At 36.7% G+C, this 24,557-nt stretch overlaps 1 protein-coding gene across 5 annotated transcripts in view; it reads left to right on the forward strand.

Moving 5' to 3' along the window:
• FNDC3A (fibronectin type III domain containing 3A) overlaps positions 1 to 24,557 on the forward strand; it is a 109,009-nt gene that overhangs the window by 14,716 nt on the left and 69,736 nt on the right. For 3 of the 5 annotated variants that reach the window (XM_039716600.1, XM_039716599.1, XM_039716604.1), the window contains 2 exons: positions 2,433 to 2,561; positions 22,392 to 22,467. In XM_039716600.1, coding sequence (XP_039572534.1) covers positions 2,460 to 2,561; positions 22,392 to 22,467 — 178 coding nt within the window. In that variant the 5' untranslated portion in view covers positions 2,433 to 2,459. Of the gene's footprint in view, positions 1 to 2,432; positions 2,562 to 12,811; positions 13,106 to 22,391; positions 22,468 to 24,557 lie in introns of those variants that run through there. The other 2 variants (XM_039716601.1, XM_039716605.1) reach the window with 2 other exon arrangements.

The raw sequence follows: 24,557 nt of genomic DNA on the forward strand, positions 1-24,557 counted from the left end.
TGAAGGTGGTGTACTGACCTAAACACTTGGGTGCTTGTGGGAACCTAATTTTCATACAAATCAAATCATCAAAGAATTGTGCAAGAGAATGAAAAGCTGCCTGGTGGAAGAGACCCTGGGGGGTGCTGGTCAACAGAGCCAGCTGAACATGAGCCAGCTGTGCCCAGGTGGCCAAGAAGGCCAATGGCATCCTGGCCTGGATCAGCAATAGTGTGGCCAGCAGGACCAGGGCAGGGATTGTGCCCCTGTACTTGGCACTGGTGAGGGTGCACCTTGATTCCTGTGTCCAGTTCTTGATCCCTCACTACAAGGACTCTGAGGTGCTGGGGTGTGTTCAGAGAAGGGCAAGGAGATGGGGAAAGGTCTGGAGCACAAGTCTGGTGGGGGCAGCTGAGAGAACTGGCAGTGTTTAGTCTGGAGAAAAGGCTCAGGGGAGACCTTATCACTTTACAATTGCCTGAAAGGAGGGTGGAGCCAGGTGGGGGTCAGTCTCTTCTCCCAGGTAACAGGTGAAGGATAAGAGGAAATGTCCTCAGGTTGCATCAGGAGAAGTTTAGGCTGGATAGTAGGAAAAAATTCCTCACAAGAGGCCTATAGTGCTTTGTTAATGTGTGAGTCCTTTCGTACTGAGAGCACTGTACTACAGATTTTAACCCACAGCAGAGCTACAACATTCACCCTAGAGGGGCAAGCAAGTGAAAGCAGTCTATTGGGTGGGACAGTTTTAGATGATGCCTTTGAGTAGTAAGCTGTACCAGTTAACCAAGTATCTCTAGAGGCTGGTACTGAAGTTAGTGCCATTAAGCTGACTTTATCACTCCTTCCATTTTATTGGGTATTTTTTCATTTGAAGATAATGCTGTAACTAGTAAATATCTCTTTTATGAGCAGACAGTATATCTGAACTAGAAGTTTGGAAGTCTTTGTAGGGAGTTTCAGTAGCCAGATGCTATCAAGCCAAAACTTGTAAAAGCCTGTAACACTGCTGGTTGTCAGGCTGCATAACTCTAAAATTGTATTTACTTTTTTTTACCAGGCTACTGAAAGTCCTGGCTAAGAGAGGCACTGCTTTAGGAATACTGTACAACCTTCTTCTCAGCCTAATCCTTATGTCTATGTTTGATGTAAAGCACTGTTTCCAGATGCAAAATGTGATTAACTTGTGGGAATTCTGAATGTGCCATTCACTCCTAGTGAATTCTTTCCATCTGTCTTCCTGTTTTGTTAAGTAATATCAGTTTCTCAATTCTTGTTGATCTAATTCTTTTTTTATTTCAAAAGCTAAGTATACTAGGTCTAGCTGGGATTAAGACCAGTACAGTAAACCAATGTAATTTAGTGATATTTTTTTAAACAAAATTAAATGCAATTTCAAAAGCAGCTTCTTAGACTTGCAGTACTTATTTCCAACATGGAAAAATGGTAATCTTCAGCTTTTTCGGTCTTAATTCTTCCATCCAGTCTTCATAGCACTAAGATGCAAAATATCGGAAAACATGTTCCTTGTGACTTGTTAATATAATTGAAAGGAATGCTCAGCTGAATCCTGCTTTCTGTAACCTTGTTATGTGATATTTCTCAGTTAAAGTGTATCACTGCTTTCACGGGCCTCTTGCCTCTGTGGCTTTTTTTCTTGTTATCAGGTTTCTTGTAACTTTACAATGTGTGCTAGCAAGGGCTTTTTTGTAGTATGGTTATGAGGATTACGATTGTATGTGTGAGCATTATCTCTTCCTTTCCTCCCCATGTTTTAGCTGCTAATAAAAGGGCCACTGGTTATCAAAGTGACATTATTTCTGGATCTAATAAATTTCAAAATGATGATATGTCAGATTCTGCAGAAGATTTTTTTATTATAATTATTCATTAGTTTGTGCTTCACTAGGGTATTTTCTAGTAACGAGTTGTACTGAAAGTATTTATCCATTGTAATAATAGGAAAAGTGCGTTGATTATTAAAAAAGAAAAAAAAGTGTCCCTCTTAGTATATCTTGGTTTTTTTACCAGTCACATAAACAAGAACACTATACACGTAGGTTCTAAAGCAAATGCATTTTTTCTTTTTTTCTTTTTTTTTTTTTTTTCCTTTGTAGGCATTTTGTCAGCAGTGCCAGTTTGCTGAAACCTTGGTTTGTTACAAAGTTTAAAGATTGAGGTTTGTTAGCTCCAGGGCAGTGATCTATCTTCTTCTGAGGTTCGCCGCTAGAGGGGGTGTAAACCACCCTCTCTGTGTAACTAAGGCTTGTGCCAGCTGACAAAAACTCGTCTTCAGGCTTGTGTGATTGCTGCTTTTTGTGGAAACATACTTTTTTAAGGTGCCTAATTTAATAATCTTCTTTTGTTGTTGTTATTTCTAAAGTAAGACAAGTTTTAAGGATAATTATTCAGAAATATTGATATAGTTTAACCATCTGAATAACTTTCCTTTTCAGGTGATCTTGTGAATTAGTGTACCATCAATGATGGCAGAACATCCACCGTTACTGGATACCACTTCAATTATAAGTAGTGAAATCCCTCTTCTGACTTCCCCTATTGTTAGTGGGGATGGAGCACAACAGGTAAGGAAACTTCAGTATATTTTTTTTTTTCCTTCCAACACATCACTGACATGTTGACATTGTAAAAGATAGTAATCCTTCATCTGGAATATATTTGTGCAGCTTTAGGCATACAAGTGTGTTAGAGATTGAGGTGAAGGCAGGATGGGTGCAAAGATAAGGTTTGTAAGAAGTATGAAGCAGGAAACCTGTGTTGTGGAAGAAGTTCTTCATGGAAGAATGGGACCGAACAGCTGTCAAGTTGTCAAGCCATGATTGGAAGTTATATATTTATATTACTGCATGATCTTATTAAAGAGAATAAACCTTTCCCTATGGTAGAACATAGTATCTGAGGCACAACATGTGCAATAACTATGATCTCCAGACTGATACTTGCTTACAGTTGGGTAGCTTGAATGGTAGTTAGTGTCTGCCTGGACACCTGCTGAATTTGTATTTCTCGATGGCAGTGCAACCCTCTGGTGCATCAGCTGCTTCACTCAGATTTGTGTCACTTGTTCGTGATGTGCTTTGTCCCATCATCCAGATCTTTAAAGAAGATTGTAGTCCTTGTCTGCCCCAGTGTCAGCCACTGCAGTAGGTGACAGTGGATGGCTGCCTGCTAGACTTTGCACTGCTGATCACCACATTTCAAGACTGGCATTTGGTCCAGTTTTAAGCCTACTTTGGTGCCTATGCTCTGCCTGTGCTTCATCAGTTCCTGTGTTATTCAAAAGTGTCAAAAGCCTTGCTGAAATTATGGTAAACATTAGCTATGCTCTCCCCTCATTCACCAAGCTAGTAATTTCACTTTAGAAGGCCATGCAGGTTTGTCAGGCATAATTTACCCTTTGTGAATCCATAGTGACTACCCCAAATCACCTTTTTGTCTTTAATGCATTTGGAAATGGCTTCTAGAAAGCTTTGTCCGCTCATCTTCCCAGAGCTAAAGGTGATCTTGAGCAATTTCTAGCTCCCTGGATCCTCCTCCTTGCCCTTTTTTGAAGATTATACTGACATTTGCTTTCTTCTAGTCCCTGGGAACTTCCCATGTTCACCACGACCTTTCAAACGTGGTTGATACTGAGTTACTTGTTCTGCCCTCCATAAAGATAAGACTCTCAGGCTGTCAAGCTTACACCATAATCATGCAAGATTTTGAATCATACATGAGTTTAAATGTTCTTTTGGATATACGTTTTCTTTAAAATGTCTCTTTCTCCTGCCAAGGAAGATTAAAACTGAAAACAAACAAAGTATTTCTTCAAAGAAATGAATCTGTAGGAGTTGGTATTAATCTTTTAATGGAAAAAACAACACATATGCTGCTGCTGTCCTTTTTCATTTAAAACAAAAGGCAGCTCATTACAACTACTGTCTAAAGTGGGACTGGTAGTAATCACGTGTATTTTTAAAAAGATCATTTTCATTGGGCATTGGTCATCAATAAAGAAAGCAATTTTCTTTTCTTTCTTCATTTCATGATAATTGTCAGTTATGCACCACAGTGTTGTCTCCTGTTCCATGTTTCACAATGTTGAAGGAAAGTTGCGACTTTCGTTCTCTGTCCTTTGCATCTGATACAAGATTCATAAAGAGTCAGCAAGTGCATTTGTTCAGTGGCAGGAAACTTCCATGGAAATCCTTTTTGCATCTGATTTAAAAGCCATCAGTAGGTAGAAAATACTTTGTAGGTCTGAAATAGGGGAAGTCCAGAATGGCAGGAGTGTTTTGTGTGTCAAGGTTGCCCAGTTAAGACTAAGGCCGCAGAAAGGTCAGGCAGGTGCTTATTTATTTATAACAGTCTTAAAATCATGTCATGAATGTTATGTCATGTCTTAAAATCATGTTTGTTTTATATGGTACTTATGAAAGGGGTAGATACTTCATTTGAAAGTATGATATATTCAAGTATTCAAAACACTGTAGTGTTAAGTCTCTTTCATTTTTTAAAAAATATTTTAAACTTGAATAATAGTTCATTATATTTCTTTGTTTTCCCTTGAACTTTGAAACTATAAGAAGGAAGAGGACTTTTGCCTTACTAATTTTTCTGTAAGTCCTTTTACTTAGCTACAGTACACACATTTTGTAGTGGTTACTTCCTTGATGAGTGAAAAGTACTTCTCCAGTTCCTTTCGTAACAGCATTGGTGTTGGATTGCATAAAATATAACTTAACCTGTAGAGCTGACAAAATTTGTGTTCCTGCAATCAAAATTCAGAGCTGTCTTGTCCATGTAAAGAAATGGATATTTTCTTTATATTCATAGTCTATGAGTTGGTCTGCAGCTGAACTGATTAGTTTTAGTCAGTCCTGACTGAAAAGGTATTGAAAACCAGTGGAAAATTGGTTGTTTAGGTATTCTGCTTCTGAAAAATCAGTAGAAGATTCTTTATTTAACTATTTTTCTTCTATAGTGGTATTTTCTGTGTTAGACTAGCTAACTCTATGCTAAACTTGGAAGTTTTTATTCATCTGTAAAACATCTGAGGATTTTTAAAATCAATTCACCCCTTCTTACATTTTACCAGAATTAACTCTTGTAATTATGGTGACCTAGATTGTTTATGCTGCATAACTGAGTTACCAGACAGATACAGACCATTCCATACTTTTCTGGAACAGTTCATATCTTCAAGATAATAACTTCAAGTACTTGATGTTCTGCTAGCAGTGTAAATGTGAAATAGCAGTACAAATATTTGAACATGTTAAGATGAAAGGTCATATGCTTCAAACAGCGGAAATGTCTGATCAGGTTAAAGCTGTAACTTTCCACCATGTTTTAAAACAAAACAATCCACAAAGTTAGAGGAATGTGTGAGTATTCAGTCATAAAACATGGGGTATTCAGTAAGAAAACTTAAACTGTGTGGATGTTTGTATGTCACTCAGTGCTGTTGTGGGAGATTGCCTGGTTCTCTGTCCCACAGAACAAGGGACTACTGTTAGTTTCATAGGATAAAACCAGTGAAAAGAAAAAGCAGAGACCAAGCTTGCTGGCTCCTCCTCTCCTCTGTTAAGTACAGAAGCACTGCTTGATTTTACGCCTTCCTATCACTGTGTTCAGCATGAGGGGATAATGTACTTCCTATGTCTTGATGGTGACTAAGGCTGTAGATGGAGAATGGAGCAGATCTATAGGAGTTGACAGAAACCAAGTGAAACTGGGAAGACATGGTATGAGGACAGAAGTGCTTGAGGGTTTTTCAAATAAGGGTAACCAGTGCAGTGGTGTTTTAGTGATTATTGCTGAGGCTGGACAGGAAGGATGTGCTTGATTATGTGAGTCCTGATTTGGTGGAAGGAGAGGAAAAGAAGAGGCAAGAGTTCAAACTACTTTAACACACTTACGTTAAATTGTTTTGGAAAGTTGCTACAGCACCCAGTGCTATTCCAAAACAAATCAGTAAATTGCTGACACAAGTACACAGCAGCCAAGGAGTTCTGGACCCTCACAGTACCTTCCCACTAAAGCTAGCAGTTGTGAAGTGAGACATTCCTGTGTGACCTATGTGTCCTTTAGTACCAGAAAATAAAGATAGCACTCTCAAAGTACCCCAGTACTTGTTAACCATTTCCTTTTCTCTGGGGAATGTGATGTAGTGTTTGACCTTTAGTTGACTTTATTTCTTGGCAAGGTATAGGGGTAAAGTAGCACTTCTAGCTTGGGAGGTTGGATGCTTGTCCTCCTAATTTTATTGAGAAATTTAGGTGTTTTGGTGAGTTTTCCAAAAATCCCACTCTGTGTATATATATGTGTAGTGTGTGTGTATATTGTGTGTGGGTTTAAGTAGGTATTTAACATCAAATCTACAAGTTAGTGTTCCTAAAACCAATTTCTTCTTTAAATATTTAAACCTCTGATATTAAAGTTATTATTATTAACCTGTTGTCATAGGGGGATGCCTTCAGTCAGCAGAATAATAGATGGCTATAAAACTAATTAAGTAATCCCCTTTTTTGGCTTTCGGATTGTTTACATATGTTGCATTACAGCAAAATATAATGGTGAAGATGGTGTTGGGAAATATAAATCTAGACTAGATTGCTAAATGAGTTTCCTCGGTTTTTGTTCTGGCACTTCTGCTTCTGAAAACCATATGGTACATTATCAAGTTCCAGCTTGCTTTGGTTTCGCCTGGCTGCTGAAAATCAAGCCTAGAACTGCAATATGTTTCATGATCTTTTTCCTCAACAAGAAAAGAAAAAAAAAACTACATCAGTGTTAAAAGTTGTTTAACAACATATAGTGCTATAACTGTTCTCACTTTCCCTCACTTTCCATATTGTGCTCTTTTCCTTTCTTTTATCTCTGCTTTGATTTCACAGAATAGAGTATGTGCATGGCTGCTTCTGTCTTTTTTGCCATTTTCCCAGGATTGATTAGTACTTTTGTGTAACAACCATCACTGCAAAATACATAATCAAACTTATATGAGACATTCCATGTATGGAAAAATCTTTTCCATGGAAGTTTATAACTGGTTGTTGGATATGATTAAAAAAAAAATCACAAAGAAAAGCTAAAAATACATGAGTTCTGATGACTCAGGGTTAGTAGAGACTTCCTCTATCTGACTTTATAATGTTTTTTAGTTAGGAAGGGTGAAGTTTTTTAGTTAGTAAGTGTAATTTTTTTTTTTACCTTAGAAATCAGATTTTTTTCCAGTTTATTTAAAATGTATCCTTGATTGCAGGTGCATTGAAAACTTGCTTTAAATTTCCTAGAAGAAGCCATCTCCTCAGCAAGGAGTGAGGATTCAAAATTATTTGATGTATAGTAATGTATGAATTCTGTGCTGCTTTTGTTGAGAAGAAAGAAGCACCAGATTTATTGCCCAATTTAATTTATACTACCATTCAGATATGCTTATTTTAATATTTTCTGTTTGGAAATAAATGTAGAAACAAGAGTGAAGGCTGTGTAGTTCATAGCCTTTTCTGTTTCTGTTTGGTATGAAAATTTGTGGAATGAAGCATCCTCATAAAACTTTTCAATAATCGTTCTTTTTCTCTAAAATGTCTGTTTTCATGTGCATGATATAAATCCTAGATTAATTTTGGTCTCTGATACAGTGGATTTCTCCCAAGATACTTGAGGCATTCAGCCCCTGTTGAATTAAACTGTTCAGAAACTGACATTTGGGAGAATTGGATGACACATGAAAATTGAATTTGAAGTCAGTTTCTCACCACAGGTTGCTAATACAGTCAATGGGGAGAAGTAAGCATGTCCAGAAGATGATGCCTTTCATGGTGTACAAAGGTGACTAAAGGCCTGTACTTTTTTGTTCTCTTTCTCTTTTTTTTTTATGAGGTGAGAAGGTGCAAATTGCCTGGAGCTATAAGCATTGAGATAGCTTGGTTTTTCTGTGCAGCCTGGTAGCTGGGTCTGTGTGCTCATCAATCAATAAGGTTTGGAAGGGTACAGTTATGCCTGAACAGTGTCCAGGACCCAGGCATGTCCCCATCTCTCCCCTCCTCTGTGACATGGGACATTTAATGCTGAGTAAGCCATGACCTGAATGGCAGACTCCAAGACCTACACAGTCACCCCAAGTGCTTACCTATGTTTCCTCAAATCCCCTCTTAAAATATGCAAGAATTACACTTTTGGCAAATAAGTTACCTGAGGTACATCCTCAGCTAGCTGAAACCTGTTTTTTCCCTAGGAAGCATTTCTTTACTGAGATGGTGGTCAAGTGCTGAAACAGGCTTTCTAGAGCTGTGGCCAAAGTCCCAAACCTGTATGTATTATAAGAGGCGTTTGGACAATGCCCTGAATGTCAGCTTGGTCAGTCCTCAATCAGTCAGGCAGATGGATTAGATGATCATCATAGGTCCCTTCCCACTAAAGTAGTGTGTCATATTCCATTCCCTAGAGATTGAGACTTTGCCATGACTGGGTAAAGTCTATGAGCCCTCTACATGTTACAGAATTACACACTTCACAGAGCAGGTAGAATGACCTTCTCTAGAAACAGATAGATTCAGACTTTAGTTTACATTCTATAGCAAAAAATGTCAGTTGGCTTTGCTTTTTCTCCCTCTCTTTTTGAAGTAGAGGATAAAATACATGGGAAAGGATTGAGATTGTAGAGATTTCTTCCACCAAGTCCTTGGTCCATTACTGACTAAGTCATTCCAATCTGATCTAATTGAGATATATTTTTTAATTTCTCTTCCAGCTCAAGTTTGTGTTGTCACACTGTTTTGATATGCAGTGGTACCCATATTTACACAAAACTAGGTATATAGGGTACTTTTTCAGGGTTAAAAAGGCTTCTTTAGAAGTGATATTGAATTTCTTAACATTTGATTTTTTTTAATAAATGCTATTTTTAATAACTAGAAAACACTGTTCTTCCTTTGGTGCTTTTTTTTATACTGTATTTAGGGTAAAAAAAATAAACACATCCATCCAGGTTAAATATTATGGGCTTTTAACTTGCTATATCAGCAAACAGGAATCTGAGCTGTCAGAAGCAATGTTGGGAAATACAAAATTCTCTTCTAGTCCATAATGCATTTGGACTGTTGCAAATAGGCAGATTGATCAGGGAAGATGCCTCGTGATGGGACTAGCCCCTCTGAAGTATTAGCTGAAACCTTAGTTAGCCCTTGCTGCCTGTTTGCTGTGCAGTGTGAACTCTGTTTCTCACCCACTTTTGCTTAGCATCGTGAAGCTGAATTTCTAGGGACTTCAAACAGCAAATCATGAAATGAGAATGATCTGATTGAAGTATTACAGTTTTTATTTTTAAGAGGTTGATGTGTCTAACCATGGACTGTGACCTGATGCCTCAGAAAGTTCCAGAGTTCAGTGACTGTCCCTAACACTGCTTCCTTTTAATTCCCTGTAAACATGGATTAGCTTAAAACTTTGAAGCCCAAATGTTTGTCTGTTGCATTATCCAGATTCCTTGAAACACTGGTGTTATCCTTATGTTTATACTTTCGCTAATTTAAAGATATAATAGTGGTATTATTTTAAGCAGCAAATTTTCTGTGCACTATCTGCTAACCACAGACTGTGTAAATGCTAATGAGACAGACTGGGTTTGCTGTAAATGAGGCAAATAAAACTTAGCTTAGGCAAGCTGTGAGAACCGAGAATGCAAAAGAGAAGAGACAGAGAAGAAGCAAGTAGATCAAAATTGTAATTATTTCTTAATACTAAAGAATGAGACAGACACTTGTGGAATGTACACTGATTGGCACTGTTATATGTGGACACTAACAAGTCTTGAACGTTTATCATTGACATTCAATGCAGAATTTAACATTTATCTTTTACTGGTTCTTCTCAAAAATCTTTGTGTTTTTACAAAACAAGGCTAGAAATAATCTTTGCCTCCCCTGCTTAGTGGTCAGCTTTTTTAACTGATCATCTACTTGAAAAGAAGGGGGAGAAGCACAAGTACACTAAGAATTTTAAAAACTTTTCATAAATAAATTTGTTTTCTAGGAAAAAAAAAATCGTCAATTCTTGGATCTTTCCAGCCTGCTTTTCTGCAAAGAGCAATGAAAGTTTATTGACATCTATAGTTTTTGAATGCCAGTGCCAATGAACAGTCTCAGCTTCTTTCCCATCTACCTGTTTCCAGTCGCTCCTAGGGATATTCTGTTGTCTTAGTGCAGTCAGTGGTGCTGACAGTATCTTGTAGCAATGGTTAAAGATTAAATGTTTACTGATTTTATTACCTGTCAGCTGCCTTTTAGAAAAATGATGCAGAATTGCTTGGTCTGTCCTCTGAAAAGACATGCCTTAGAAGCATGTCACTGGAAAGATGGCTTCTTTCACTCACTTTTTTCCAAATATACAGCTACTGTCTCTGTAAGCTGAAATTGTTTGGATTGTATTTGTTTTTTCAAAATGCCCAGCATGTAAATTGCTATTGCAACATATTATGTAACAATTAATTCTGTGTGGCTTTCCTCCCTCGTCCTGAAATCCAAGATTTGTTAATGCCCTTTACTGCCCATATCTTTACTCTGCTTCATGAAGAAATTTTAAACCTCATATCTAGAGCAGTTAGATCCTTACAGTCAGTAGTAGCAGATGCCAGGGTAGAGAATTGCCTAGTCACAGGAAACCTGTAAACTGGAATTTGCTCAAAAAAATACAGTGGAAACTAGAAGATTTAGAATGTTGGTGTTTAAGAGTGTTGCATCACGTTACTTGGACAAAGACCAAAGTCTATAGGATGCTTCTGTAAATAATGATGGGAAACCTGTTTTTGTGTGTCTTTGATACTAAAACCAGGAGATCATTTAAGGTAAAAAAGAAAATTCTAACATTTCCTTATAGATAACATGGAAATGTTGTGTGCTGAGTCTGCTATGAATTGGTGTGGTACAAAGCTTAATCTAAAGTTTTCAAAATTCTTTATTAGTTAGTAGCCAACGTGGGAGAGGAAGCTTTTATTAAGTTTAAAAGAAGATGGGAGGCAGAAAGGTCTTTTGAAAGATGACTTCAAGAAAGAAGTACTTGGAAGTAACACTTCATGACCATGAAATACACAAGTCTTTGGCAATTTAAAACAATTTAAAGTACTGTTTTAATTTAGCTTTTATTACTGATGTCAGGAGTTCCTATTTAATAGTCATATACTCTCTGTAAGGCTTGTTACATCTTTTACATTTTTCCATTTAATATGTTTTTTAAATAATAGTGGGCTTGATTATGGAAAAGAGTAGTTCATAGCCTCATTAGCCTTGTTATGATATAAGCAGCAGATTTTGAACATACAGTCAGTGGAAAAACAACTTGTGCTGTGTTTGTAACTGACATCACCTTAGCTCGACCACAGACGTGATTCCATCTGGCAATTTCTGTGCTACTAATGAATAAAAACACTCAAGTCTTGCAGCATTCTTTGATCCAGTAGCATGTAGGAACTTAAAAATATTGTTGGACTAGCCCTACAAATGGGAACTCTGGCATAGGTGAGGTGACAAAGGCACAAATCACAGTAAGTCAGTATGGCAGCCACAGCCATGTTAGTATCTTGAGTCTGCATCTAGTTTTCCTTGCTCACTGGACCACGCTCTGGACCCAATCTAGATGTAATGATTTTTGTTGTAACAAAAAATGGGTGGAAAAACCTCTGCTTTGAAAACTAAAAGTAGGTGTTTTTAATAATAAAATTATACTGGATTTGAATAACCAATACTTTTTGCCTAGAAAGCTTTTACTTGGTAAATAATTTCATGCTGATCAAATGTTAGGAGTATGACTTGAAGTTAAAAGAAAGTTACTTTTTCTTTATTTAAGTAGGCTGTAGCTTTGAGTCCTTTTACATAAAAGTGTCTGTGTCTTTGTACACTTACTTATTACATTTGAAGACATTAGATGTTAGTAATGTTAGAATTTTTTTATACCTTAGATGACATTTAATCTGTACTCTCATCTTGTTGCATTCTGAATACCAAGACAATTTCAAAGCAGTTTTCTATATCTTGTCTGCCTATGGGTTAGGATTTAAACCAGTGGTGCACAAGTGGTATTTGAAGTAATTTCTCACAAGAGAGGGATGTGTGCTTTTCTGTGTATCTGTCTTTCTTCAGGTGAGGGTGTGCCAGTGGTCCCCTGCTGTTGTTGGGATTAAAAACTGCAGATGTGAGGTTGCCAGAAAACAATACTGGATGTTTTCAGTTTAGCTCTGAAGTGGAGACTAAGAGAGGGAAACCATATTTGTCAGCTATCTGAAATGTATTTAATATTAATATTTCATAAAATATATTTCTGTCTATAGTCTTATTTAGGGCAGACATATGTAAATTATAAAGCAAACTTCAGAAACATGCTTCTTTCTTTTTATGTCTCTTAGTAAATGCATGTTATAAGATAGCACAGTGTTTGAGAGAGTGCATTAGAATCCAGTTGATTATTTCTTTGCTGTTTCTTTTTATTCTTTTGCAGAGTAGAGTATTTTTCCCCTCTTTCTGGCTTACTTGAGAAATGAAGTCATAAACTGTATCGCAGATTATAAAGTCAGAAGTTGGTTCATCCTGAGTTAGTAATAGCCTATCTGGGAATCAGGAGGCTAAATTAAAAATGCAGTTATAAAACGGCATATATTTGGAAGCTTTGTTCTCTTAAACCCGAACCTTCTGTTGACTGACGTTAGATGATCCAGAAGCAGATGCTGCAGCAGCTATTTGTTGATTTAGTTGCTATGGTGACATGATACATTCATGTACAGCAGGAAGCTCACTGTACGTTGGCTAATTTGATAGGAAGGAAGGCTTGAGGTAGGTATTGCTGACTATATTGTTAATTGATCCTACCTTTCACATCCTGCCTCCACATGCTTGGTGGATGCACAGCTATAGAGGAAGGTGAAGGGAGATCCTCCTGCGTGGCGTTCAGGTTTAGGTGCCCTGTTCACAGGAAGGGGGGGCAGTGTTCCACACATCCCCGAAGATTACCTCAGTACTGAGTGAATGGAACAGATTGGAGCAGCCGGAGTGGTGCCTGTTGAATCTTCCTTCATCCTTTGTCACTGTGGTAGCACCAGTTGAATGAGAGAAATAAAAGGATGCGAGCAACAGTAAGTCAAAGTGCTAAGGCTTTTGAAATGGGTTATGAGATAAAGCATGTCACTAATTAACATCTTGATTGCAACTATTAGTGGAGAAAAATGTAATTGTTCTGAATACGTGCCCTAATGACAGAGCATAAATGTGGCTCTGCCTGGAAGTTGTGTCTTTTCTAGAAATACACCCTTTTATAATCTTGTTGCAGACAGATTGTTAAAGATACAGTGTACATCTTATGAAGAGCTTGTCTGTACCACCCTCTTAACAGGTTCAGTGTTTTAAAATTTTTTGAAGTCAGAATGACCAAGAGTATTAGCTACGATGTCTTCCTAAATTTGAAAAATATTCAAGAATTAATCTACCTTTGTCTTTTTGGGTAAAAATCTTCTCATGAGTACTGCTGAGCTAATTTCAGTTGCAGTATTTTTAGACAAACCACTGCTGTCTTTTTTTTTTTCATGTTGATTTGTATTAGCAGTGCATTTAGAAATACGATTTTGGTGAACTCTTTCCATTATTTGTGATTGCTGGCAATCTTTTGCTACTGACTCAGCACCTACAACCATATAATGCTAAATATAGATGTTTTAAGATTAATTAAAGAAAAAAAAAGCAAAAACAAAAACAAAACAACAAAAAAAAACCCAAAAAAAACCACCCAAGCCTGAAACACTCTTCTCTTTCCTAGTAAAACGTCTCAGAAAATAGTATTCTTTCTGCTAGTATAGAAGTGGTTTGTGATTCTGTTATATTTAAATTATGGTTTTAAATGTCCAAGCAAGCATTTTGGAACACTTTACCTTCTTGTTTTTTAGGAAGTTTGTTTGTAGAAAAAAAAAACCCCAAACCCTAAAAAACACACACATTCCCCAAAACCACTTCAGAATGAGGGAAAAACAGAACTCTGCTTTTTAGTAATATTGTTTTGCTCCAACTTGTAATCTTCCTTGTTGTACAGAGCAGTCTCTTACTATATAGTTACATTTAAGTGTGCTTTAGCCACAGTTTGTAATGTAACATACTCTTACTTCTTCATGTTATATATTTAATATTAATAATGACTAAAATTATTGTACCATGTTCTAGCTTCCCTCCCCCCTCCACTTTTTCCTTCACATCTTACGTCCTGCATTTTTTAATATTTTAATGTGTATGCCAGGCTAGGAATCTGCTTTGTTTCTAAAGGATTGCTTTGTTTGTTTGTTTGTTATGATATATTTATTGGTAGAGCTGTTAGCTTTCTAGTTATATATGTTCAGAGGCTTTTAGATTGGTTGGAAAATTTGTCCCAGATTTCACTCATTCTGGAAAAATATGTAAATTCACAAAGCATATTTAACTTCTTTTAGAGGAAGATACAAAGTAACCCCTTCAGTTCCTTTCTCCTTCAGAGTGAGGGGGCGGGTGTCTGGGGAGATAGAAGCATTCAAAATGCACTTTTACACTGAAATTCAGTCTGGTTCCTTTGGCTTTCTTGCCTTTGTGGCCATAGACAATGCTAACATACGGCGAGAACAGAGTGCCAGTTCTCATGTGGGCTTATCCCACAACTTCACACATGACACAGATGTTTAATGTATTTTGGTTTGTTTAGTCTCAGTCAGGATTTAAAAAATTAACCTTTGTCTTTTCCCCTTCAGGAAGCTGATAGTCTTTGGTACTGGAGGATGGGTTTGAGAGCCAAGATATTCTGGAGACAGAACAAGCTTGATGATTTATTTTTCTTTATTGCAGATACAAAAGCCTTCCTTCTCCCATATCCCAGTGGGAGATCGTAAAATTATAGTTTCAGTTTTTCAGCTAACACTTAGCTGTTTTGGAATAAACCTGTAATTATTAGGAAAGCTAAATTTTTTAATGATGTTTTACATTTAGTAGCTAATAATTTATTTTACAGATAGAGAATCTTTTAATGCTTTAAAAGCATTTATTTGGATAACACAGTGTGTTAACGTGCTAGAAAAGATTTGAAAATTTGGCTGTAAATACCAAACTTGCAAACAAAGTTTTATTGTATCTGACTTGATTCTCTTGATGTTTGTGCTGGCTTAGAAGAATCAGAAACTGTTTCAGTCAGTCCTGTCCTGTTAGAAATACAGATACATTGGCTCTAAAATGTATAATATTTAAGATCATTATGATTTGGTAACAGTAAGTTAAACTCTCTTCCATAAACCTTACTCAAATCTGATCTGCAAAAAATTGTCCAAATGAGGAAGATTCTCATAACTTTAAAGAGCAGTGTGAAGGAGAAGGTTAACAAATGTCTTAATTCTGGATTTGTTTTGTTTTGTGTCTGTGTAAAAGAGCATCTAGTGTACTTCTAAACACAATTATTTGGTTTTTGGGTGTTGAGTTGTTATGTTGTGGGGTTTTTGTAGGTTTTGGTCATTTTGGTTTTTTTTTACTTTGGACTAAATTCAAATTTTTAGAAGCTAAACAATAAATTAAGAGTATTTTTAATATTTTGAATATGTGGATTTTTTATCAAATAAAATTTCTTTTGCCTTATAGGTCCACTGCATGTATGTAATTGATAGAAATAACAAAATAATTCTGAGGTACTAGTTTTTGATTGGCTGTATGGTGTGTGTTTGTTTGGGGAGGAAGCTTTTCTCTTTAGTCTTTTAAATTTTATTTGAGACCTGCTATTACACATACAATGGTGAGCAAAAGAGAAATGTGTCAAACTTGCTGTGAGATCTTTCGAAGTTAGCTTTTAGAGCTCTTTGATTTATTTCATTATTTACGTATCAGCTTTTTTTTTTTTTCCCATGGGGACAGAAATAGTTTGGACTTCTAATTGTATTTACAGTTTCTTTTATGGAAAGATGGTGCCTTAAAACAGTGAAGATGCTAATGCTTAGGGATTAGTCCTAATCTGTTTTTGTTTTTCTGCTCTGCAAGTCTTTCACCTCATCTAGGGTCCTTTTCAGGATGAATCCAATTTTGATATTAGTATTTCACAATGATGTCCCTAGGTTTATGTTTCCATCTTTCTTACTTAACACCTGACAGAGACCAGTTATTAATTGTGCAAGGCTATTTATAGTTAGTCACTTTTTCTTCCACTGAAAAGTACCAGGGAAGCTTTTTCCTTCAAGTTGCAATGTAAATATACGTTAGTGACAATGCCACAAGTCTAAAGCTGCCTTTCTTTTCTGTCAGGCAGCTGAAATTATTTTGAAATCTGTCCGTGTCCTGGTACATCACTACTTCTGTTAGGAGGATGGACATTCAAGTAGACAAGCTTGTAGAAGTGCGTATCTTACAGAATGAAGGGCTGGTTTTAATTTATTTCAGTGGAGTTAATGGGCCTTTTGGCCTTAATTATTGTGCAAACAAATTTAGCCAAAACAAGATTAGCTAACACTGTATTTTAAATTCCATTCTGCCCTCACTGTGCTCCAGTGGAGAAATAACTGTATATTCTTCTGACACAAGAAAAATCTTGGGGTGCTTATGAAAGTATTCTGTATACCTAATGACAAAGATTAGTTAGATACAAATCAGCTGTATTTTGTATTGTTGCTGTTTTGCTTTTGAAAGACACTGCCTTGACCATATTGGCAGAGTGAAATACCTTGAAGGATCTTTTTTGGGCTTCTGCAGCCTGTACTTCTTGCTGATAAAAATTACTTCTAGACCTTTATGGAGGTAAGTGTTAACATTTGGCCTTAAGTTTTTCCTTTCTTTGGAGCAGCCTGCTGAGTCAAAGTGGCTGCAGCTCTGCCTTGCACAGCTTTCTCTTCCACCTTTTGTTACTTGCATTCTTACAGGAGTTTCTTTATGACTCCAGCCATCTTTATCAAATTCATTTCTTTCGTGTTAGAAACAAGCTGAAGACTTGAAAAAAACATTGAACTCCTTTCCTGCTTCAGTCTGCAGAAACATCCTGTATTTTTTCTTGTAGACAGTGAAGAGTTTTACTGAACAAAAAAAGTAACATTGAGCATTCTTCTCCTTGAACATTTGTACTTCCATTGATTCTTTAGATGCAAGATCTAAATGCTTTCCATCCTGCTCACACTGATGTAATAATAAATCCTATATGAGATATTAAGATATAATAATTTAAAATAATTATATCTGTTAATGGTAGTATGTGCAAGTTGGTGTTACGCATCTCTGTAGGATATTATTATACTACTTGAGTTGCAATAAAATTATATTCAATTTGGAATTCTGTAGGGAGAGCATTACTGTGTTCTAAAAATCTATTTGCCACATCCGCCCAGCTCAAATTTTGATTTAAGGTGAAAAATAGATTTTCAAAACCATTCTAGAGTGTGTCCCTTATTTAGTCCTTCAAAAAGTTATAATATTGTAAGGCTTCTTCAGGGTACTGTCAGTAATTGTTTATATATTAGTACTTTAAATATGCTCCAAATGTTCGTGGAGACTGAGACTGTGTTGTGAAACAAGTCAGTTTTAGTAAATCTTTTCTTGCAAACTGCCTGGTAAGAGTGATCTCAGGAACAGTTTTCAGTTCTGTATGGACTGTGTTATGCTCAGGGCTACCATAGCATGTTCGTTATTGCAGGTGACTGTTCCAGCATCTGGGAATGTTCCCAAGTACTGCTTACTTTGCTAAGTAAATGTGGCTTTACATATCACTGATGTGGTCAAGGCAATGTAGCAGATCTCCCAGGAGAGATCAGGAATATTAAAACTCCTTGGTTTGCAGACTGGGTACAAGGACATGGGAATTGCCAAGACTTAAGAAATATTGAAGGAGGTGGATGAAATTTATTCAGAGCTGTTTTTCAGCAAATCCCATAGCAGAGAAGCTAGGGAACATGTAATTAGTAGGAGACGGCTTTTAAATGTCTAAAAATAAAATTTCAGGAACTTACTGCCATAGGAAGTTGTGGAGGCAATTCAAATTGTGAGTGAGCTCAAAGAGTTTAGGGAAACATATGGACAGTAGGAGAGATGGCTTGCAGAAAGTGGCCTGGCTCACACACTCTCCTTAAACAGCATCTCAGTTGATACATTAGAGTCAAAGCACTTGCCTAGATGGGCTGCTGACCCAGACCATCAGGTCATTTCCTAAGTTCTTGCTTGGCTTCAGCTTCAGCCTGAGTTCAAACAGCAGTTTCAGGAAATACACACTGAGCTTTCTAATACATGGCATTATTAGTTTTGTTAGAAGGCTTTTTGTTAGGAGGTCTGTGCGAATCTGGGCAATTAAATTAAACTACTATAAAGCTTACTATGTTGCTCATTTGGTTTGGATTTATTTTCTAAAGTAGCCTATATAGAATAAATTAAGTACCAGTGAAAAGTGTGAAATTTCACTCCTAAACCTAACAGTTTTGACAACTGATGTTTCAGGTATTTCAAACTTCAGCCATTCAGTGGCCACTTTTTTATTTATGCAAGGACTGCTTTTAACATAAGTGTGTATCTGCACTCATGTGTTGTCAGCTTGTATGCTAATCTCTGGAAAGAGATTTTATATTGTTTTTCATCAGGAACTGTATTGAGGTCATGTGGATCATCATTAAACAACTGTTTAAAGGAAACAATTTATAATCACATTGGAAATTACATAGAACTAGTTGACCTAATACTCCTATTTCTTAATGGCAATGCCTTAACATGATTTGAGACAAAAATACATTAAGTCGAAATTCTGATAGCTTTCAGAAATTCACTTTTAAATTTTATTAAGTTCCATTATAGTTGGTGTTGCTTTAAAAGTACTTGTATGATTCTAGAACTTGTATCAAGGCTTCAGTATCCCAAGTTCACATTTTTTTGTTAAGATTGTGAAGTTCTCTATTAGTGTTTTGTTTATTTAGTAAGAGAAATAGCCCTTGAAAAGTGCCCATGCTAAAGGTGCCTCCCACTGAGACTGACTCATCACAAATGAGGTTTTTATCTGAATATCATAGTTACTTTAGAGGAGGAGGCGAAGGGTAAAATGCATGTCAGCCTTTGGATAGCAGAACTTGGGTGCTGTGAGTAAAGCAACACAATTTGCCACAAAAAGATTGAGGCACAGGAAGAGAGGCTGAACCATCAGATTTTTACAAAGCTTTTCTCTTAGTTCAAGCCAACTTGACTGTTTTGCCCAGAAGATGAAGGAGGTCAAGATCTAGAATATTTAGTGTGAAAGAGTCAGGCCCTGGTTTTCAGAAGCATTGATGTCAGGGTGCATGAAGTAACATGTTGGCTGATGGGGTGTGCAAGCCTGCACAAGGGCACCTCAAATGAGTTGAAAGAGCTATAAATAAGCAACCCATAGATTTATTTTTCTCTTTTTTTTTTTTTTTTTTTTTTACCTAGGACATGATGCTATGTAAAATCCGTGTTACATTTTCCTTTAGAGAAATTTTCTTGCACCTTGATTATGTGCTGCAGACTTTCATTAGATAAGGGGGAATTCCTGTGAGTGACTGTCAGTCTTTTGTACTATCTCTTCTGACTAGAAAGGTATCAATCTTTCTCCATGCATAGCTTTAATTTTTCTTATTTCAAATCATATCTACTGAGGTGCAGAGTGTCAGAAATGCCCTTCTCAAAGCTGTGATCACTCCATGGGGTTCAACTGTGATAAGGTTGGTCCAGAAACCTCTTTTGGTCATACACTGCCCTAACATAAAGACTGTTGAAGCCAGCAGTTATTGAAACTTCTGAAATTTCAACCCTGCTTCAGAATCTCTTTTGGCACACTTGGCAGGATACACAGCCTACCCTGTAATGGTTGTAAAATAAAAATGTGAATGCACTACATTAAAGCAAGGCTGAAAGTGGGAGTCAATGAAATACAATCAGGCATCAAGTAGGCTAATTGTCCATTGACAAAATGCATTCTATGTCCTGATTCTGGGAGCTGAGATCTAATTAAACTGCATGAAGTTGGTGAGTCTCCCCACTCTTTGGATTGGCAGTTGGATGTCATCAGAGATGTGAAAATTGGATGGCATCCTGAGTGTCAGAATGGTGCTGGACTCCATCAGTTGACCTGTTGCTGCTGCTGAGCAATGCCCGTCTCACTGTTGCACCATGGCTGCCATGCTGAGCCTTTAGCTTCTCAGAGCAGCTGTGAAGTGAGCAACAAAGATGCTCACACAGGAGAAGCTGATTTAACACAAAACCAGGAGGCACAGGGCCCACTTGCTGCAGTTGGGCCAGTGTGTATGTGTTCCCATGCTCAAATCCACCCTGCCAGCTGGACCTCAGGTTTGGATGGCCTGCAGCAAGAGGTCTGGGGCAGGAATGCCAGCAAGTTCCTACAACAGCATTATTACCCAGACCACCAGCCTCAGGCAACAGCATAAACAGGGACAACTGGAAATACAGTCAACCCACATTCCCTGTTCCTTTAAAAGCAGGAATCAAGGGCTAGACATCACCCTAAAGCATTTCTGTTTCTCACAGTTCATATGATGGTGACCAGGAATATTGAGCTGAGAATGGTGCAGATTGACATGTCAGCTGTAGCCAGAATGGCTCCTCCCAGGAGTTTGGGCACCTAAATCAGCCGAAAGAGATGGGCAAATGTAGCTATCCAGCCCACACATAACAGATGGAGAGACATTCTCATGTACCATGAAAGCTTTTAGGTACTTTTATACCAGTCTAAACGTCAAGCTAAAATTTTCAATTGTAGCAGAGGGAAGAGTATATCAATGAAATATGTCTTGAAAAAGTTATGCTTGCTTGGGAAGTCCAAAAAAGAAATTTTAAGAACTCATCTATTCCTATTTCACTGCTTCATCACATTCTGAAGGTGATGATAGCCAGTTGTTAAGATGCTACCTTCAATCACTTCAAAATATACTCTGGCAATACAGTATTTTCTGAAGACCTTTGTCTTCTTTGAAATTCATTACTAAAATCATCTTGTTTAGATTATATTATGAATGCTAACTGAATTTTACAGTAAGCCACACTTCAGAAGATCTGAAAGATGTAATAGTTTGATAAAAATGTAAATATTGATACAGTTCATTATTTTTTCTCAAACAGCCAAAGCTTCTAGAAAAAACATGTGAAACAAGATAGTATTTTTAAAGTGCTTGCTTGAACCCAAGCTAATCAGTGTTGACTCACACAGCCTAAGCTTGAAAATGTGAATGTCTATGATATCTCATCAATATGTTAGTGTTAGAACTTGCCATCTTTTCTTTAATTTGTGAAATTGCTCCACCAGAAAGGGAGGAATTCATATTATTTCTGCCATTTTCTTATCTTTTCCTTTGTCTCTAGTATTCCTAAAATGATTAACACTCAAGTTTCCAGTTCTGGGGGTTTTGGTTGGTTGGTTGGTTGGTTGTGTTTTTGTCTCCTTGAAAGATTTTATTTTATTTTAGCAATTTAACAAAGTAAATTTTTGGCCATAATGGTCAGGAGTTGTGTTTCTAAAGATTTCTTTCCTACTGATTTGTAGAGGGAGGAGGACATAGGCTCTATTTAGATGTGTGCAAGCAAGACTGAAGAACATTCTATCCAGAAAGGAAATTATAAAATGCACCTGCTTTTCTACTTTTTAAAGTTTTTTTTTTCTCCTTTGTTCACAATTTTAGCTAGGTTTTTCATGTTTACAAACTTCTTTTCCTCACAGAAGGGCAGGTTTCAAATAAAAGTACAGAAATCTAAAATGGTAACAGGCTTCTGCTTTGGTACAGACTTTCTCTGTTTATTTTGGCTGCTGTGTGCTTTGCTATCATTTCTGCATTGCATGGGTTTACAAAATTGGGATTACCAGCTTTCCACAAATAAAATTATGCATACTGTTTCATGCTGGGCATCTGGTACACTTACTTTGTCATGACTTCTAATATTTTTTTATCATTAATGAATGTACAAATATGCTTGGGTCACGTAAAGAGGGACATGACACAGTATTTTCCATGTGTTGAAAACTGTTTGTGAAGTGATTGATGTCAAGCACTGGGAATTCTAGGCTTCCTTCTGAAAATTTACGTAATGGTTTGATTAATGTTGAAGTTAATGCGATTTGTTGAAATAATTTAAGCTGTACAAATAGCTTTTTAATTATACCAAGCAGTTGAGAAAATAAAATTCATACAGGTACTGTTTTACTTAGCTGTTATTCTCTCTTTCATTCTTTGAAAAATGTTTGTTTAAAAATATCTGTGCTTGTTCTTGTCTTATCTATTTCTCTGTGGGATGAAGACAGCAAGAAGTGTGAAGTGAAAAATAATGTATTTACTAACCAGAATAAACAAATTGTTTTTTCCCAGTAAAACTTTTTTTTTGAACATACCAGACTTCTGTAACATATTCCTGTGTAATGGTTGTAAACACTCTTTTATTTTTAAGGTTATTCTTGTGCAAGTTAATCCAGGGGAAGCATTTACAATAAGAAGAGAAGATGGACAGTTTCAGTGCATTACAGGTAAAGTTGATGCATTTATTTTCATATTTTCTGAATCTGAATCAGGATTAATAAAAGGCAATTTGTGGTGAAAGCAAAAGAATGACAGAATTTATTTTAAATACAAGAGCTGTTTAAAGACCTAAAAGATTATGTGCTAAGGATCATTGGGATTTAGATTTTACTGTCATAAACCAAGTACTTTTTCTTACGTTATATTAAATTAAATTTCGTGGGGAGGAGAAGGGAGGAACATTTTCAGATTGCAAAGCAAGCATGGAAAGGCTGTTGTAGTAACTTTTGACTAAGCTCATTTATTTCACAGACCTCAAATTAAAAGCTCAAACTGTTAATATGGCTTGAGTTAAATTTTTTAATTCTTTGCTATGATGTGGATGTTGTTTCCCTGTCAGTTATTCCCACCTAGTTTCTCATTATCTCTAGGGGCCAAATGGCATTATTTCTGAGTTCTAGCATGTGCAGCTTCAAAATACAAATATTTCATCTAAGCATAGCATGCCCTTATGCAATGGTCAGTTTGGGTGTTTTCTATTCTGAATCACCAGAGCTACCAGTTAAACATAAATGTACTGTGAGAAATGAGCAATCAGCTATTGCTGCTGCACAGAATACTATTTTACTGTGTTGGAAGAGAGTACCCACACATTCAGTTACGGGGTCACATTTTTGCTTGTCATCATCTGGACCAGTGAATCCATCCTTTTTTCTTTTTTTTTTTTTTCTGGATGTTGGCCCAGCCCCAACAGATACTGTTCTGGAAATTTGAAGCAAACATTTTCCATCTCCTTTCCCTCTTCTGTCTAGTCTGGGAAGAGCTCAAAGGTCTGCTTTCCAGTGTCATAGGCAGGTCCATTGGCTACAAAACAACTGATTCAAAGGAGGCCTTAGATGGTAATTAAGTTTATACTGACAGTTCTTAAAGTTTATGTGTCTGTTAGCACAATATTTCAAGACTGGGCTGATTGCATGGTATTCTTGCATCCTTTGAGCCACCAATGGATCAGTGTTGCAACTCACCATTCTATACAGCTTACTTGAAACATGATATGTAATAACTATTTGACAGTACTGAGGGAAATAAAATTATTTTTGTATTGCAATTCAATTTAAAGAAAAGATAAGATATATTTTGCTTATATTGCACAAAATACTGAGGGAAGTGGCATGTGTTGCATGTTTGGTTCTAATTTTTGATTTATCAAATGGTCTCACTGGTGGAGAATGAATTGACACTTTCCTGGCATGATTGTCTTCAAAGCAGGAATTGTTTAATGAACTGCAAAAATATTAACATCATATCCTTACAGATATGGTTCTAACCTTCCATGGTACAGCTTTTATCCTTGCCTAGTGCCTCTTGCTTTCGGAGCAGGCAGCTTGCTATTGTGATTTGATTCAGCTGTGGATTTCTTCATCCTTTATATATGAAAGTGAGCATGAGCAAGTTATCAGATTATTGTTTCTGGGACTCACCAAGTGTAAGCTGAGGTACAGTCTTTACAACTTCCCTGAAAAATGGCACTGCAATCTGGAAAACTACATCCCAAATCAGTACCACAGCTTTTGTCAAACCTCCTGTCATATAGATATTCTTCCTGTCTTTCCCCCTTCCTGGAGATGAAATTGTGGATTATAGTTGTCAATAAAATAAAGGGTATAAAGTTTTTTTCATATCTGTGAATTCAGCAATATTCATACAGAACCTGGGTTGCACCTGATCTTTTGAATATTGCTTTGCTGGTCTCTTCTTGCCACTTCTGAGACATTTCTGTGTTTTTGAGTGCTGTGCCAATGGATCTTACTACCTTTTGGGTTGTTGTTGTCTGTCTTCCTTAAGAAATTCTCTTAGTAATTGATGCTGTTCCTTGTTCATTATACGTATTGCAGCATATAATGAGGTGTGTTTACTGTTTGGTTTTCTGTGCAGAGATTTGTATAAAATAAGCTATTTTAGATGGTGTAAACTATAGAGAGTAATTTGGTATTGGTCCTTTTTTGTTCTGCCACAAAAACATAGTTTGCCCTTGACTTGTCTACAAAATGGATTATCAGTCTGCAAAGTGGGTTACAGCTGCAGGAGTCTTGCATTG

Source organism: Passer montanus, unplaced genomic scaffold (genome assembly GCF_014805655.1).
Source record: "Passer montanus isolate IOZ18808 unplaced genomic scaffold, ASM1480565v1 scaffold36, whole genome shotgun sequence".
Lineage (NCBI taxonomy): Eukaryota > Metazoa > Chordata > Aves > Passeriformes > Passeridae > Passer > Passer montanus.